Raw genomic sequence first — 18,267 nt, 5'->3', positions numbered from 1 at the left:
AACAAGTGAACTCTTAGGGCTGCTGTCTGGTGAACCTATGATCACCACCCTTTGTAGTCTGTTTCCACTGGGTCTGGTTTCTGGTGGTGCTTGGGAGGTCAGTGAGGAAACCTGCCCACAGAGAGAAGGACGGGTTCCTGCTGTGTTTGTCCCAGGAAAGTATGTCTGCCTGGGCTCTGGGATTCAAATGGTCCTACTTCTTCAGGGAAATCACTGCAGTTATGCAATACAGGAAGGGGGAAGGTTTGTTTGTCTTTGTGTCCTTGTTTAGTATAATATCTAATTCATGACTAAACTTAGAAAATGAAGCTAGATCTTGCACTGTGTCTGTTTAAATATGTCTTGGTATGTCTTTGTCTCTGGGTAATATTTTTGAGGTTAATTTGTAAATAAGCTCTATTTATTTGGCTTGAAAAAAGGTAAGCACTTACAAATCAAATAATTCTAAATTAAACAATAAATTCCAGGTTCATGTGAACTGGGAAATATTCAGTATTAAATACCTGATAGTAATGCTTGTTCATTGACCTATCTAGTATAGACATGTCTTAGAGTAATTAGACCACCCTCGTGACTTCCCTGGTGGCTCAGATGGTAAAGCGTCTGTCTACAGTGTGGGAGACCTGGGTTCGATCCCTGGGTTGGGAAGTTCCCTGGAAAAGGAAATGGCAACCCAGTCCAGTACTCTTGCCTAGAAAATCCCATGGACGGAGGAGCCTGGTGTCCATGGGGTTGTGAAGAGTCAGACACGACTGAACGACTTCACTCACTTTAGTATTTGTGAGTATGTGTAGATGCAGAAGGATAGGCTCAAGGACAGAAAGGCAGAGCTCCTCGATGTAGGGGGGGTGGAGAGGGGAAAACAAGCATTAAAAATAGTCTATTAATGCTTGGCAGACTATTCTGGGGCCCACTGAAACCAACCACTCTCCCAAAGGAGTTATTAACCTAAATTCACAGACACCCTCACAAGAGGGCCTTAGATAGAATTCAAAAAATCAAAAAATACAGATGATATGAACAAATACTTTTATTTCCCCTAATCTAACTGAAATTTACTACTTCCTTCAAGGATGAATGCAGGCAGCAAATAGCAATCATATTACTAGTTTCTATAACTTGGTCACCAGAAGAAATCATAGATATTTCCTTTCATATTACAGTTGTGACAGAGATCTAGAAATGTCATTTGTGCTCATTATAACTTAGAAATTATTAGTAGAACTTGTTATTTAATGTGTTAATAAAGAACTTTTATTACTACATATGCAATTTTAAAAATATTTTGATAGCTATTTTTCAATATAATTGGTTTCCTTTAATTCTATATAGCTTATGGATGGAGGGACACATATGCCTGTGGCCGATTCATGTTGATGTATGGCAAAAACCATCACAATATTGTAAAGTAATTATCCTCCAATTAAAATAGATTAATTAATCTAAAAAAGAAAGAAAAAATTAAAAATTATTCTGAGATGGGGCCAGAAACTTAACAAGATTGCCACAGAGGCTGATGTCACCAAAAAAAGAGTTTAAAACCCCTGCACTTTGGGGATCAGGAGAAGGATCCTTGCACAGAATGGCCGCACACAATAACTCTGATTAATAAACAATAGTATGGTGAGGTTAGACAATAGATGACTTAGATTTTCTTATCCTATCTAATGAGATGAGGTACAATTCACTCAAGTACCCAAGGCTGCTGGGGTTTATGTCTTGTTCTCCTTCTGGAGGCTCATTATATTGGCCCTGCTGTAGGCTCATAATATGACCTTGGTAAGGTCTTCAGCATTTCCCTTCACACTCCCTTTCCTCTTCATTTCCCTGAACATCACTCCCCCAAGAGTAAGATAGTAATATTGTAAAATAGTAAGATTTATTTTATTTAATGATTTCGTAAAGAAATCATTTCTTTACAGATCACATGATTAAGGTCGTGGAATCCAGCATGACCTCAAACCTGAGGATTCTGGGAGCTACAATACAAATGCTTGAGGCAAGGAGGAGGGATATGTGTTTGCTTTTCAGGTGGTAATAGAAAGGACAGGATGGGGAGTAGGGAAACCTGGTTTCTATTCCATCTCTAAATTTAAGTTATGGAGCTTTAACCTCAGGAGGGAGCAGCAGTCATAGAAATTGAAGACCTAAGTAATAATAATAATCATAGTGAAAATAGTTACTGAGTACTACATTCAAGTGGTATTATAAATATTTAAGATGTATTAACTCATTTAATCCTAACAATAGTCCTTGAGATAGATACTACTATTACTCTATCTTTACAAATAAAGGAATAGACACAGAGAGATTAAATGATCTGCCCTGGGTCACACAGCTACTAAGTGGTAGAGATGAGATTGAAACAGAATCCTAGACCATGTTTTACTACTTCCATATATGGACTCCCAATCTGCAGTAGGGAAAAAACAGATCCACACAGAAGGAGTTATGATACAGTGTGATGACTGTTATAGTGCTATAAGAGCAAAGACTCAAGGAAGTAACCAATCAGAGGAAGTTGCATGTGAAAGAAGAAAGCATGATATATATCAAGAGCCATAATTTCTCCTCCCTTATTGGTGGATTTTGCAGTATAAGTAGAGGAATGATAGAAAGTGAGGCTGGAGATTTTGGCCAAGGTTTTCTCATGAAGGACGTAAGCTTGGCAAGGCATCTGGGCTATACTCTGAAAGAAAGGGGAGTCATTAAAAGATTTAAAATAGAGGATTGGCGCAGACAAGGTTTATATTTTTAAGTGATCACTTTAGCCATAAGAAGAAGAAATTATTGAAAAAGTAAACTAGGAGACTACTGTAAGAGTTGATGCAAAAGATGATAGAGGCCTAGACAAAGTACAGGCAATGAGTATAAGCTTGAGAGGGGTAGCCTATAGAGGTCTCTAGGAAGTAAAATCCATATGATTTGGTAAATCAGTTAGATGGGGGTGGGAGAAAGAGTTAAAGATACCTGACATTAGTCTGGGTATTTGGTTTGTTTGACCAGTTGGATGATGATGAACTGAGATGTGGATGTAGTGTGGTGATGGTAATGGTAGTAGTGATGGTGTGATACTGCTGATTTTGAAGTACCTGAAAGAATTCAATGAATACATACCTTTGCTGAAGAGAGAGCTGGTGTACTTGGAGTAGTGGGCTTGAAATCATCCTGATAAAGGTGAAAGCTATAGCTCTAGAAGGAGAGAACACGGAAGACAAAACTATTTCAGGGGAGAACGGGGGGGGGGGGGGAATCAGAAGAGTGTGCTGGCCAGGAAGCCAAGAGAAGACTACAAAGGAAGAAGTGTCAGATGCTTCAGAAGAGTCGGAAAAGGAAAGATCTGAGAAATAGCTAGTAGATTTAACCACAAGGATGACTTTTAAAGAACTATTCAGTTTGTGATTAAGGTGGATGGAGCCACTGCAGAGGGTGGAAAAGTGACTTGGAGGTGAAGAAGAAAAGAAAGATAGCTAGAGTAGGACAAAGGACCATAGAAGTGTTTTGTTTCCAAAGATGGCTGAGGGAGAGGAACCAGTGGAGAGACTGAAGGCACAGAGGAAGCTCACCTTTGAAGATCTAACATGTGGTAGCTCTGTTTCTCTTGGGGTTTCCCTGGTCGCTCACACAATAAAGAATTCGCCTGCAATGCAGGAGACTTGGATTTGATCCCTGAGTCAGGAAGATCTCCTGGAGAAGGAAATGGCTACCCATGCCAGTATTCTTGCCTGGAGAATCCTGTGGACAGAAAAGCCTAGTGGGCTACAGTCCATGGGGTCACAAAGAATCAGACATGACTGAATGACTAAGCATACATGCACACACACACTCTTTCTCTTAACAGTTCCATTAAGGGACAATTATTTCTGTCTTATAAATGAGGAAACTGAATCGCAAAGAAGGGAAGAGACTTGCCCAAAGGTTACTCAGATAGAAAATAGGGATGCTGAGTTGCAAACTTAGATCTGCCTGATTTCTCAAATCCTCTTGTTGTAACTGTACCAAAAAAATGGATAAATAATAAATATATGGAGTTGATGCTGACTTATAGGGGGAGCTAAAGTTTAGGGAGACCCATCCACTCACCTCACAATTTATTCTATGAAGTGTATATTTGAGGTCCCAGGCTAACAAAGAGGGGTTGAGGTCAACGGTGAATAAAAGGAGGTGTGTGGCCTTGAGCCCAGGGCTGCAGGGTATGGGATAGGATGAAAACTCGACTTCTGAAAAACCTACCAGCTTATCCTGATGACATTACAAACTGAGATGGGTGACTTTGACTTTGGAGCATTACAAACAGGACAAGAAAGGTCAAAGCATTAGGTTGAGTCAGTCACTGGGCGATGAGTGATTTTGTAGAGCCTGGGGGTAATGAAGAGACAAGAGTTGAGGGTTGAGGCAAGGCTCCAGGCTGGGTAGAGCAGAGAGGATGGGAAAATGCTTGACTCAGAGAGATGGGAAAGATTGAAGGCAGGAGGAGAAAGGGACAACAGAGGATAAGATGGTTGGGTGGCATCACCAACTCAATGGACATGAGTTTGAGCAAACCTTGGGAGATAGTGAAAGACAGGGAAACCTGGCATGCTATAGTCTATGGGGTTACAAAAAGTTGGACATGACTTAGTAACTGAACAACAACAGCAGAGAGATGGAGAAGCCATAGTTTCCAAAGAGTTGCTGGCAATCAAAGGGACTCCTGGATTGAAGTGGTCCTGGTGGAAAATCTAGTTGTCAACAGAGAGGAGGACTTGCCCTGGAAACCTCAACTATTTCTTACTATCTCTTTAAGTTTGTTTTACTTGAAGTATATTTCTTATAATGTCATTTCTTTATTTAATCATTGAATGCCATTCAGCATCCATTTCCTGAGCAACTCTGTTGCCTGAAGCATGGGACCTGAGTCTGAGTGGACATCACATATGAGGGGCTATAAAGAGGTTGAAAAGTAAAAGTGAAAGTTAGTCACATAGTTGTGTCTGACTCTTTGTGATCCCATGGATTGTAGCCTGCCAGGTTCCTCTGTCCATGGAATTCTCCAGGCAATAGTACTGGAGTGGGTTGTCGTTTCCTTTTCCAGGGGATCTCCCGACCCAGGGATCAAACCCAGGTCTCCTGCACTGCAGGCAGATCTTTACCATCTGAGCCACTAGGGAAGCCCATGAAGTTGTTGAATCTCATCTAAAAGGCTGAGAGGTAGAGTTGAGGGCCTGCCCCCATAAGACTGATGTCAGAATGCTCAGGGATGACTGCTTGACACCACAAAGCACCATTCTGTTGGCCTAGCAACTGCCAGACTAGAACCCCCTCATTAGCCCACACATTCTGAACTAAGATGCATCTACCAACTCCCTAGCCATGATGTAGGCTATGCTTGGAGTGGAGGAATAATAAGATGGATACAGGAGTCCTCACCTTGGAGTTTACACACTGATGAAGCACAGATAAGTGGAAATAAGATGTGAAAGTTCATGGCTAAAGCCTAGTTGTAATCCTTTAGAAACCCTGAGAATGGGCAGAGATTAGGGAAGGCTTCCCAGAACTAGGAGTTTGAAGGGTAGGCAGAACAACATATGCAAAGGTACCAGGCTGTGAAATGACCTGATCTATTTTGGCAGCCATCTGTAGGGTCTGAAATAAGATGGAGTAGGAGTTAGAAGCAGGGTGCCAATGAGTGAGGAGTCTGATAGTGAAGGATAAGGGAGCAAGCATCCAGGCTTTTGATGGCAGCCCTCAGTCTTCTGTTTTTATCACCCACAGATCTGGCATATCCTCCTGCTCATAATGAGAATAGTTCTGCTCCAATCAGCCAAGGTGAAAACCTCATGGACATCACCAAGATTTTCTCCCTCCTGCAGCCTGATGATGAGGAGGACACCAACACAGGAGAGAAACAAGCTCTCAATCAAGCAGTGTACAACAATGATTCCTATACTTTGGACCAGCTTTTGTGCCAGGAGCGTTACAAAAGATTTATCAACAGTAGGAGTGGCTGGGGTGTCCCTGGGACACCCTTGCGCTTGGCTGCTGCTTATGGCCACCTTAGCTGCCTGCAGGTCCTCCTGGCACATGGTGCTGATGTTGACAGCTTAGACGTCAAGGCACAGACACCACTTTTTACCGCTGTCAGTCATGGCCATCTGGACTGCGTGCGTGTGCTTTTGGAAGCTGGTGCCTGTCCTGGTGGTAGCATCTACAACAACTGCTCTCCTGTGCTCACAGCTGCCCGTGATGGTGCTGTTACCATCCTGCAGGAGCTCCTGGGTCATGGTGCAGAGGTCAATGTCAAGGCGAAACTACCAGTCTGGGCATCGAACATAACTTCATGTTCTGGCCCCCTCTATTTGGCTGCAGTCTATGGTCACCTTGATTGTTTCCGCCTGCTTTTGCTCCATGGGGCAGACCCTGACTACAACTGTACTGACCAGCGCCTACTGGCTCGAGTCTCACGGCCCCGCACCCTCCTCGAAATCTGCCTCCACCATAATTGTGAGCCAGAGTACATCCAGCTGTTAATTGATTTTGGTGCTAACATCTACCTTCCATCTCTCTGCCTGGACCTGAACTCACAATATGATAAAGGCACTGCATTGTTGGTACAGGCCCGAGGTGAGTGTCAAGCAGACCAGCTCTAATAGGTCTCCTGGCTTGGATGTCCCAGGGACACAAGTCACCCCCAAAGTTAATATTTCTGGGGTGAATTGGAGAAAGCACCATTGTCTTCCCTTTCTTGGGGCCCCAGTAGAAAAGAGGTTACAGATTCCTTTTTAGAGAAAGGCAGTGGCACCCCACTCTAGTACTCTTGCCTGGAGAATCCTATGGATGGAGGAGCCTGGTGGGCTGTCGTCTATGGGGTCACACAGAGTCGGACACAACTGAAGTGACTTAGCAGTCACTAAGATGAGGTAAGGTTTGCACAATCCCAATTTGTGGTTCTGGCTCTGCCAATGACAGTTTTGTGGCCTTGAACATGCTCTCTCTAGGCTTCAGTGTGTCCCCATTGGTACCATGCATTTTAGGGCAGGGAGCGGGACATTTCTTAGAAGGGAAAGATCAGTTAGGGCTGCAGTAGCCAGGGCAGGGTGGATGTAGGCTTGAGTGGGAGAACTACACTGAGAATTGCTTCTCAAAACCTGTTTTTCCTTACTGTAGCCACTCCACGGTCACTACTATCACAGGCTCGTTTAGTTATCCGCAGATCCTTGTGCCACACCAGCCAGCCACAGGCCATCGACCAGCTGGATATTCCCCCCATGTTGATTAGCTACCTCAAACACCAACTGTAATCTTGCAGCCTGCCCAGAAACCTACAATGCCTCCAAGAAATCACCTGGGGACCCAGGTAGCTGGAGAGAACTACAGCTCTACACACTCACCCAAAGCTGCTCTCCTGTATTATCCTCCACAATAAAATCCTCAGAGAATAAATCCTGGGGGCTGTTGTGTCTGGTGTGTGTTAGGTTGGAGGGGGCACAGAGTTCACTGGGGGAAGGTGTCTGGTTGGTCATGGGAAAGAATTATAGTGATCTGGGGTTCAACAGGCATAGGAGCCTGACTACTGAAAGATAAGACTAACCCAGTAGCCTATACCTTCCCACCAAGATCCTTGAAACAACTGGCACCGTAATGTCCTAGGAGCAACGTCCTGAAGAAAGCAGGTAAGTATAAGGGTAGCATCATCTTGTTCAGCCCTGTGTCTCCATTGACTCTCTGGCTGCTATTGTTACTGAACCAAACTTGGGTCCACAACCAATCTATTGACACCAGGTTGTGGTGAATGAAAGCCACCTTTTCAGGGGCTGTTGCCTGTCAAGACCAGCTTGACAAGCAGGGTTTCCGAAAGTACGATATGGCAAGAGAATGAGAAACAAGGCACAAGAATTCAGAGAAAAGTGAGGATCAGGGGACCAACACCACTCCAAGGTGAAGGTGCCGAAACTGAATCTAAGCCAGCTTTATTATACTTTCAGCTGTGAATGAAATAATATGCAGGGAGTTAAATTATAATATATGTGGCCTTCAGGGCCAAAGAACAAAATGATCATTAACCATTGAGTAATTAAGAAACAGTTATCAATAACAAATCAGTAACTAAGACTAATATTCTTATCTATAGATTTTCCACCAGATACATAAAACATGTGACTCTGAGACGCCAGTTGAGAAACAGTCTGGGGTTGGTTTTCTGATCCCAGGATCATATCTTGTTTTCAAGATTATGAACTGTTCCCTCTGGACTTGTTCCAAGAGTCTCATGCCTTATAGCATCCAGTTTATCAATAATTATACATTTCTTTTGCAGCCTTGCCAGGGCCTGCTTTTCTTTTATTCTTCCTGTCTCCTACAGTTGCCAAACACTTTATTTGAGTCAAATGACCAAGGAGTCTCCCATTCACTCACCTTGAATCATAGGCTGCATTATTGCTAGTCTATTTTATAGTCAAGATCTAGCTAGGAACACAAATTACCAAATATTTATGACAACAGATTTAACATGGAAAATGGTTACATAGGTGATAGGCAGAGGATCTAAGGACAGGAAGTTATAGATTAGTCATAGCAGGAGTCTAACACCATCCTTAGGCTGAAGGGGTAAGGGAAGAAGTATGTCCAGAGTCTAGGGACTTGGGTCATCTGATGAAAAGTGAAATCACAGGTCTATCATGGATTATCCAAACAAGAAGAAAGGAAGAAACACCCTCTCCTTTACATCATTCTTGCCCATCAGTCTGCTTCCAGTGTCTCACTGGAGAAAACTAGAGGTCAAATAATATGAGAGCTTGGGAAACACAATATAGAGGGGTCAGCCCCTCTTGCAACATCTGGCAGAGCAGGATAAGGTGAAAAGTGGACAGTGGAAGGAGGTGGTATGACCTGAGCCAGGAATTGGATCACACAGCAGAACTGGAAGTATACTGACAGCAGAAGCCATAGAAGAGACACCGCAGAGATGCCACCAAAGGCACAAAAGGTATAGCTTAAGTACCCTGGCTTCCCCACATTTCTTACCCTCCCATCAGTGCCTTCCATTGGTTGAACCCAACCAGAAGGTGGTTGACGAGGAAGCCTGGGAAATACAGCCTGCAGTGGTCAGTCAGCCTATGGTGTGGAGAAGAACAGGGGAAGGAGGCAAAAGGGGCCTGAACCAGCACAGATAGCCACCCAAATCCAGATCTAGACACCTTCAATTTTGCTAAATCTTCATCCTTTCACAGTACCTTCTTTTATATCTCCTGGACAACTGTGGGTGAGGATATGGATGAGCAGTTAAAGAGATACAAGGTGAAGGCATAGAGGATGCAAGCCCAGATAATAGCTATGTGGGAAGTACTTTTGATGTTTAGAGCTTTTCCTGAGAGCTGCCTTGACAGACCCACCCCCAACACCCCATAATTATCTCCTATCGTGCAAGATGGGAGGCAGGGAATGGGCTCGAAAATTACTTGCCTCTCCTTCTTACCACCCGCACACTCCCTAGCTCCTAGGGCTTGAGAGCCATTAGAAAGGAAGGCAAGAAAACTGGCCATCTATCCCCATGGCCCTGCCCCACACAGACTCCAGACTTTCAAATGCATAAGGCATTTTGGATGGCAGTGCAACTGTTTATGTCCAAGAAACAAGAGAAGTAAAGGACTGGAATATACTATAAACACAGATTTCAGGGCAGAGAGCCACAGGTATCTTTTACCTTTCCTTCAATCTGGGTTCCTGATGGGTGAGTTATCTGGGACCCCACTCCTTGCTCTGTTCCCCATCCCCTTAGTCAAGGTTTAGGAGATTTGGAGTCAAGTTCAGCAGCCCCATCTATTGGGTTGGCCACAAAATTCATTTGGGTTTTTCTGTAAGATATTATGGAAAAACCTGAATGAATTTTTTGGCCAGCCCAATACTTTAGGACCCTGGGAAAATACACCCTTCAAATGGGGCCTGCCCAGAGTAGCCTCTCCTGTGCAACCTAGAATACAGATTTTCTGGTTGACCTTTGAAAACGTGTGGATACTCTTGGCATGCCAGAAGACTTGCATTTGATGAGAATGTAGGAGCACATCAAATCCTAGACAGAGAGGAAAGGCTGAAACTCTATGCCCTATTTCCAAGATAAGCAGATTGAGAACCTTTCAAAATTAAGTGCCCATGTTATTCGTAGCTCAGCTCTCGAGACCTCTGAGCTATTGTTCTTCTACTTGCCTGTGCTTCTATGAACAGAAACAACTTAAAAGCCTGGTACCTTGGTCTCTTTCCCATCCAGACAAGAGACCAGGAGTTAAAATGGATCATCTCAAATGCTGATGATGAACCTTCTGAGGCAACTTTCCCTAGGACATATGAGAAGGAGGTGCCTGGAATGAAAGCTCACTCTTGGCCTTTAGTCTCTTGTTGGCACTGCCCCTAGATGATAATCTAGCTTCCTTCCTATCCCCCATTACAATCACCAGTTTCCAGGTACTTTGTTTTCCCAGTTAGATCTTGACTATAAGCTAGACTAGTGGGAATGCAGCTTCCAAGAAAGCCAAACTTTAACCCTTCTCTCCCTCTCTCCCTATCTCCTTCTAACATTTATTTTCCTTTCTTCTCTCCCTATGTCATACCCTCCCTTCTATACTGGAGTTGCCATGAGCCTAGGGCTGGCTCTGCTCTGCACATGACACTAACAAGTCTGCATTCTTTCCTGCAATAGGAAAATTATTTTGCTTTATTCAGAAATGTGGCTACCAAAGACAAGATACAAACTGCAAATGGTCCACTGTCTGCATAAACCAGAGAGTTCTCTCCTTCAGCTACTAATTTGAGGCAAAGGATAATGGAATAGGTGGTGTTTGATCTTGGCCTTGAATGGTAGAAAATATTGTAACTGGTAGAGAGTGGAAAAAAAAAAGGTATTAGTGGGGAAAAATCAGTCAACAAAGACATTGTTGCTGTTCAGTCGCTCAGTTGTGTCTTTATGACACAATGGACTATAGTATGCCAGGCTTCTCTGGCTTTCACCATCTCCGAGAGTGTGCTCAAACTCATGTCCATTGAATCAGTGATGCCATCCAACCATCTTGTCCTCTGTCATTCACTTTTCCTCCTGTCTTCAATCTTTCTCATCATCAGGGTCTTTTCCAATGAGTCGGCTCTTCACATCAGGTGGCCAAAGTATTGGAGCTTCAGCCTCAGCATCAGTTCCTCCAATGAAAACTCAGGATTGATTTCCTATAGGATTGACTGGTTTGATTTCCCTGTATTCCAAGGGACTCTCAAGAGTCTTCTCCAACACCACAGTTCAAAAGCATCAATTCTTTGGTGCTCAGCTTTCTTTATAAACCAACTCTTACATCCATACAAGACTATTGAAAAAGCTACATAGCTTTGACTAGATGGACCATTGTAAGAAAAGAAATATCTGTGCTTTCTAATATTCTGTCTAGGTTTATCATAGCTTTTCATCCAAGGAGCAAGTGTCTTTTAATTTCATGGCTTCAGTCACCATCGGCAGTGATTTTTAGAGCCCAAGAAAATAAAGTCTGTCAGTGTTTCCATCGTTGCCCCATCTGTTTGCCATGAAGTGATGGGACTGGATGCCATAATCTTAGTTGTTTGAATGTTGAGATTTAAGCCAACTTTTTACTCTTTCACTTTCATCAAGAGGCTCGTTAGTTCCTCTTCACTATCTGTCACAAGTGTGGTGTCATATGCATATCTGAAGTTATTGATATTTCTCCTGGCAATCTTGATTCCAGCTTGTGCTTCATTCAGCCAAACATTTCACATGATATACTCTGCATGTAAGTTAAATAAACAGGGTGACAATATACAGCCTTGACTACTCCGTTCCCAATTTGGAACCAGTCTGTTGTTCCATGTCTGGTTCTAACTGTTGTTTCTTAACCTGCATACAGGTTTTGCAGGAGGCAGGTAAGGTGGTCTCATATTCCCATAGATAAGATTTTCCACAGTTTGTTGGGATCCACACACTCAAAGGCTTTAGCATAGTTTATGAAGCAGAACTAGGTGTTGTTTTCTGAAATTCCCTTGCTTTTTCTATGTTCCAACGGATGTTGGCAATTTGATCTTTTGTTCCTCTGCCTTTCCTAAATCCAGCTTGAACATCTGGAAGCTCACGATTCACATACTGTGAAGCCTAGCTTGGAGAATTTTGAGCATTATCTTGCTAGCATGTGAAATGAGTGCTCAACATTCAGAAAACTAAGATCATGACATCCAATCTCATCACTTCATGGCAAATAGATGGGGAAACAGTGGAAGCAGTGGCTGACTTTATTTTTCTGGGCTCCCAAATCACTGCAGATGGTGATTGCAGCCATGAAATTAAAAGACGCTTTCTCCTTGGAAGGAAAGTTATGACCAACCTAGACAGCACATTAAAAAGCAGAGACATTACTTTGCCAACAAAGGTCCATTTAGTCAAGGCTATGGTTTTCCCAGTAGTCATGTATGGATGTGAGAGTTGGACTATAAAGAAAGCTGAGCACCAAAGAATTGATGCTTTTGAACTGTGCATTGGAGAAGACCCTTGAGAGTCCCTTGGTTGCAAGGGGGTCCAACCAGTCCATCCTAAAGGAGATCAGTCCTGGGTATTAATTGGAAGGGCTGATGTTGAAGCTGAAACTCCAATACATTGGCCACCTGTTCTGGAGTGTTGACTCATTTGAAAAGACCCTGATGCTGGGAAAGATTGAGGGCAGGAGGAGATGGGAACGACAGAGGATGAGACGGTTGAATGGCATCACCGACACAATGGACATGGGTTTGGGTGGACTCTGGGAGTTGGTGATGGACAGGGAGGCCTGGCATGCTGCAGTTCATGGGGTTGCAAAGAGTCAGACACGACTGAGCAACTGAACTAAACTGAAATGAGTGCAATGATGTGGATGTTTGAACATTCTTTGACATTTCCCTTCTTTGGGGTTGGAATAAAAACTGACCTCTTTCAGTCCTGTGGTCACTGCTGAGTTTTCCATGTTTACTGGCATATTGAGTGCAGCACTTTAATAGCATTATCTTTTAGGACTTGAAGTAGCTCAGCTGGAGTTTCATCACCTCTGCTAGATGTTTGTAGTGATGCTTCTTAAGGCCCACTTGACTTCCCACTCCAACATGTCTGATTCTAGGTGAGTGATCACACCATTGTGGTTATCTGGGTCATTAAGATCTTTATTGTATAGCTCTTCTGTGTATTCTTGTCACATCTTCTTAGTATCCTCTGCTTCTGTTATGTCCATACCATTTCTCTCCTTTATTGTGCCCATCTTTGCAAGAAATGTTTCCTTGGTATATCTAGTTCTCCTGAAAAGATCTCTAGTCTTTCTACTGTTTCTTTGCACTGTTCACTTAGGAAGGTTTTCTTATCTCTCCTTGCTATTCTTTGGAACTCTGCATTCAGATGGGTATATCTTTCCCTTCCTCCTTTGCCTTTAGCTTCTCTTGTTTTCTCAGCTCTTTGTAAGGCCTTGTCAGACAACCATTTTTCCTTTTTGCATTTCTTTTTCTTGGGGATGGTTTTGATCACCATCTCCTGTACAATGTTACAAACCTCCATCCATAATTCTTCAGGCACTCTATCAGATCTTATCCTTTGAATCTATTTATCACTTCCACTGTGTAATTGTAAGGGATTTGATTTAGGTCATACCTGAACGGCCTAGTGGTTTTCCCTACTTTCTTCAATTTAAGTCTGAATTTTGCAATAAGGAGTTCATGATCTGAGCCACAGTCAGCTCCCAGTCTTGTTTTTGCTGACTGTATAGAGCTTCTCCATCTTTGGCTGCAAAGAATAGAATCTGATTTTGATATTGACCATCTGATAATGTCCATGTGTAAAGTTGTCTCTTGTGTTGTTGGAAGAAGGTGTTTGCTATGACCAGTGTGTTCTCTTGGCAAAATTCTGTTAGCCTTTGCCCTGTTTCATTTTGTACTCCAAAGCCAACTTGCCTGTTACTCCAGGTATCTCTTCACTTCCTGTATTCCAGACCCCTATGATGAAAAGGACATATTTTTTTGGTGTTGGTTCTAGAAGGTATTGTAGGTCTTCATAGAACTGTTCAACTTAAGTTTCTTTGGCATTAGTTGTTGGGGCATAGATTTGGATTACTGTGATATTGAGTGGTTTGCCTTGGAATCAAACCGAGATCATTTTGTCATTTTGAGATTGCATTCAAGTACTGCATTTTGGATTCTTTTGTTGACTATGAAGGCTACTCCATTTCTTCTAAGGGATTCTTGACCACAGTAGTAGATATAATGGTGATCTGAATTAAACTCACCCATTCCAGTCCATTTTAGTTCACTGATTCCTAAAATGCCGATGTTCACTCTTGCCATCTACTGTTTGGCCACTTCCAATTTACCTTGATTCATGAACCTAGCATTCCAGGTTCCTATGCAATATTGTTCTTACAGTATTGGAATTTACATTCACCACCAGACACATCCACAATTGGGCGTTGTTTCCGCTTTGCCCCAGCTTCTTCATTCTTTCTGGAGGTATTTTCTGCTCTTCCGCAGTAGCATATTGGTCACCTAACAACCTGGAAAATTCATTTTTCAGTGTCACGTATTTTTACCTTTTCATACTGTTCACCAAAATCACAACTAGCTCCTGAACAACTATTGACAAGAGAATGTTGGACCCCACAAAAGAAAGATATTCCGCATCCAAGAACAAAGGAGAAGCCCCAACAATTTGGTAGCAGGGGCATAACATGTTTAAAATCAAATCTCATACCCACCAGAGATGCTCGGAGGGCACAAGCAAAACCTCATGCACACCAGGACACAGAGAAAGAAGCAGTGACCTCCACAAGAGACTGAGCCAGAACTGCCTTTGAAAAGTGTTTGACAGTCTCCTGTGGAGGCATGGGCCAGCAGTGGCCTGCCACGGGGACAGCGGCTCTGGCAGCAATGGTCCTGGGAGGCACAGTGTGTGGCATAAGTCCTTTGGAGAAGGTTGCCATTTCATGCAAAGATGGGCTCGATAAAAGACAGAAATGGTATGGACCTAACAGAAACAAAAGATATTAAGAAGAGGGGCAAGAATACATAGAAGAACTGAACAAAAAAGATCTTCATGACCAAAATAATCATGATGGTGCGATCACTCACCTAGAGCCAGAGATCGTGGAATGTGAAGTCAAGTGGGCCTTAGAAAGCATCACTACGAACAAAGCTAGTGGAGGTGATGGAATTCCAGTTGAGCTCTTTCAAATCCTGAAAGATGATGCTGTGAAAGTGCTTCACTCAATATGCCAGCAAATTTGGAAAACTCAGCAGTGGCCACAGGATTGGAAAAGGTCAGTTTTCATTCCAATCTCAAAGAAAGGCAATGCCAAAGAATGCTCAAACTACCGCACAATTGCACTCATCTCACACACTAGTAAAGTAATGCTCAAAATTCTCCAAGCCAGGCTTCAGTAATATGTGAACCGTGAACTTCCTGATGTTCAAGCTGGTTTTAGAAAAGGCAGAGGAACCAGAGACCAAATTGCCCACATCCGCTGGATCATGGAAAAAGCAAGAGAGTTCCAGAAAAGCATCTATTTCTGCTTTATTGACTATGCCAAAGCCTTTGACTGTGTGGATCACAATAAACTGTGGAAAATTCTGAAAGAGATGGGAATACCAGACCACCTGACCTGCCTCTTGAGAAATCTGTATGCAGGTCAGGAAGCAACAGTTAGAACTGGACATGGAACAACAGACTGGTTCCAAATAGGTAAAGGAGTGCATCAAGGCTGTATATTGTCACCCTGCTTATTTAACTTCTATGCAGAGTACATCATGAGAAACGCTGGGCTGGAAGAAGCACAAGCTGGAATCAAGGTTGCCGGGAGAAATATCAATAACCTCAGATATGCAGATGACACCACCCTTATGGCAGAAAGTGAAGAGGAACTAAAAAGCCTCTTGATGAAAGTGAAAGAGGAGAGTGAAAAGTTAGCTTAAAGTTCAACTTTCAGAAAACGAAGATCATGGCATCTGGTCCCATCACTTCATGGGAAATAGATGGGGAAACAGTAGAAACAGTGTCAGACTTTATTTTTGGGGGCTCCAAAATCACTGAAGGTGTTTACTGCATCCATGAAATTAAAAGATGCTTACTCCTTGGAAGGAAAGTTATGACCAACCTAGATAGCATATTCAAAAGCAGAGACATTACTTTGCCAACAAAGGTCCGTCTAGTCAAGGCTATGGTTTTTCCAGTAGTCATGTATAGATGTGAGAGTTGGACTCTGACGAAAGCTGAGCACCAAAAAATTGATGCTTTTGAACTGTGGTGTTGGAGAAGACTCTTGAGAGTCCCTTGGACTGAAAGGAGATCCAACTTGTCCATTCTAAAGGAGATCAGTCCTGGGTGTTGCTTGGAAGGAATGATGCTAAAGCTGAAACTCCAGTACTTTGGCCACCTCATGTGAAGAGTTGACTCATTGGAAAAGACTGTGATGCTGGGAGGGATTGGGGGCAAGAGGAGAAGGGGACGACAGAGGATGAGATGGTTGGATGGCATCACTGACTCGATGGACGTGAGTTTGAGTGAACTCCGGGAGTTGGTGATGGACAGGGAGGCCTGGCATGCTGGAGTTCATGGGGTCACAAAGAGTCGGACATGACTGAGTGACTGAACTGAACTGAACTGAACTGAATATCATCTTTTTTTTTTTTAATTTTATTTTATTTTTAAACTTTACAATATTGTATTAGTTTTGCCAAATATCGAAATGAATCCACCACATGTATACCTGCGTTCCCCATCCTGAAGCCTCCTCCCTCCTCCCTCCCCTACCCTCCCTCTGGGTCGTCCCAGTGCACCAGCCCCAAGCATCCAGTACCGTGCATTGAACCTGGACTGGCGACTCGTTTCATACATGATATTATACATGTTTCAATGCTATTCTCCCAAATCTGCCCACCCTCTTCCCTCTCCCACAGAGTCCATAAGACTGATCTATACATCGGTGTCTCTTTTGCTGTCTCGTACACAGGGTTATTGTTACCATCTTTCTAAATTCCATATATATGCGTTAGTATACTGTATTGGTGTTTTTCTTTCTGGCTTACTTCACTCTGTATAATAGGTTCCAGTTTCATCCATCTCATTAGAACTGATTCAAATGTATTCTTTTTAATGGCTGAATAATACTCCATTGTGAATATCATCTTTTATATGGTTTCTGGGAGAGTCAGATCTCCTGGTTCTGGTCTCCCTTTGCCAATCCCTTCCTCTCGTAGTTTGTAAGCTCCTATTCCTTACTCTTCTCTCACACCCTTCATCATCAAGTCTGGCCAGTTCTATTTTCCAAATACATCTAGAACTCAGTTACTTCTCAGCATGTCTACTGCTTCTCCCTTGGTCTGAGCCACCATTACCTCTCAACTGGATCCCTGTAGGGGCCTCCATTTGGTCTCACTGCTTCCTTCCTTGATGCTACAACTCCCTAGCCATTTTACTAAGACCATGTCAACTTCTCAACTCGAAATCTGCAAAGCTTAGTCTTTAAATAATGTACAAAGTCATATGCCATCTACCTCCCATGTCCTCTCTGACCCCCTCTTCTACCACTTTTCCCCACACTCACTCTGCTGTAGCTATACTGGCTCCCTTGTTGTTCCTCTAACATTCCAACATGTTCCCACCTTAGGATCTTTTTTAGTTGTTGTTCCTTGGGCCTGTACTGCTTTTCTTCCACATATTCTCATAGTTTGCTCCTTCAGTTCCCTCGGATCTTTGCTTGACTTTCACCTTTTCAATAAGTGCTACCTCAACTGCCCTATTTAAAGCAGTATTCTCCCACCGGTACTCCTTGTACCCCTTTCCTGGTCTATTTTTCTTCATGTCATTTATTGCCTTCTGACATACAATATACTTTACTTATGTATTTTGTTACTTGTCTGTCAGCCCTCATGGAGCTTTCATTAGCATGATGAGAAATAGACAATAACTTAAAGGGGTGGGATGAGGTGGGAGGTGGGAGGGAGATTCAAGAGGGAAGGGACATACATATACCTATGGTTGATTCTTGTCGATATATGGCAGAAGTCAACAAAATATTGTAAAGTAATGATCCCCCAATTAAAAATAAATAATTTTTAAATGACTATAAAAATAATATACCAGGAAGTGATAAATTCTGTGGGTAAGAATAAAAGGACAATTAAAGGATTGGAGAATGAAGGAGGTAGGAAAAGGGATTTTCTATTTTCTATTTCAAGTATCCAGGGAAAGTTTCACTAATAAGGTGACACTTGAAAGATATCTGGAGAAAATGAGGCACA

The 18,267-nt window shown here is 42.8% G+C and overlaps 2 protein-coding genes across 2 annotated transcripts in view; both read left to right on the top strand.

Annotated features, from left to right (window-relative positions):
- Nucleotides 1-5,826, top strand: part of MTMR8 (myotubularin related protein 8) — a 317,771-nt gene extending 311,945 nt beyond the window's left edge. Inside the window, exon 13 of the mRNA XM_027533709.1 lies at nucleotides 5,755-5,826. Within this exon, the coding sequence (XP_027389510.1) occupies nucleotides 5,755-5,779 (25 nt within the window). The 3' untranslated portion in view covers nucleotides 5,780-5,826. The remainder of the gene's footprint in view (nucleotides 1-5,754) is intronic.
- On the top strand, nucleotides 5,758-7,422 carry ASB12 (ankyrin repeat and SOCS box containing 12). The gene is made up of 2 exons (XM_027533710.1): nucleotides 5,758-6,603; nucleotides 7,147-7,422. The coding sequence occupies exons 1-2, from the start codon at nucleotides 5,820-5,822 to the stop codon at nucleotides 7,278-7,280; spliced, it is 918 nt and encodes a 305-aa protein (XP_027389511.1). The 5' UTR covers nucleotides 5,758-5,819; the 3' UTR covers nucleotides 7,281-7,422.
- The last annotated feature ends 10,845 nt before the right edge of the window (nucleotides 7,423-18,267 follow it).

This window comes from Bos indicus x Bos taurus, chromosome X, assembly GCF_003369695.1.
Source record: "Bos indicus x Bos taurus breed Angus x Brahman F1 hybrid chromosome X, Bos_hybrid_MaternalHap_v2.0, whole genome shotgun sequence".
In the NCBI taxonomy this organism is placed as follows: domain Eukaryota; kingdom Metazoa; phylum Chordata; class Mammalia; order Artiodactyla; family Bovidae; genus Bos; species Bos indicus x Bos taurus.
This window is presented reverse-complemented; position numbering and strand designations above follow the sequence as displayed.

What these genes read in the sequence shown, in the direction of transcription:
- ASB12 (XM_027533710.1), top strand. Translation starts at nt 5,820, where the DNA reads ATGGACATCACCAAGATTTTCTCCCTCCTGCAGCCTGATGATGAGGAG. An exon ending in ATTGTTGGTACAGGCCCGAG is followed by an intron (nt 6,604 to 7,146) that starts GTGAGTGTCAAG and finishes TCCTTACTGTAG; the next exon opens with CCACTCCACGGTCACTACTA.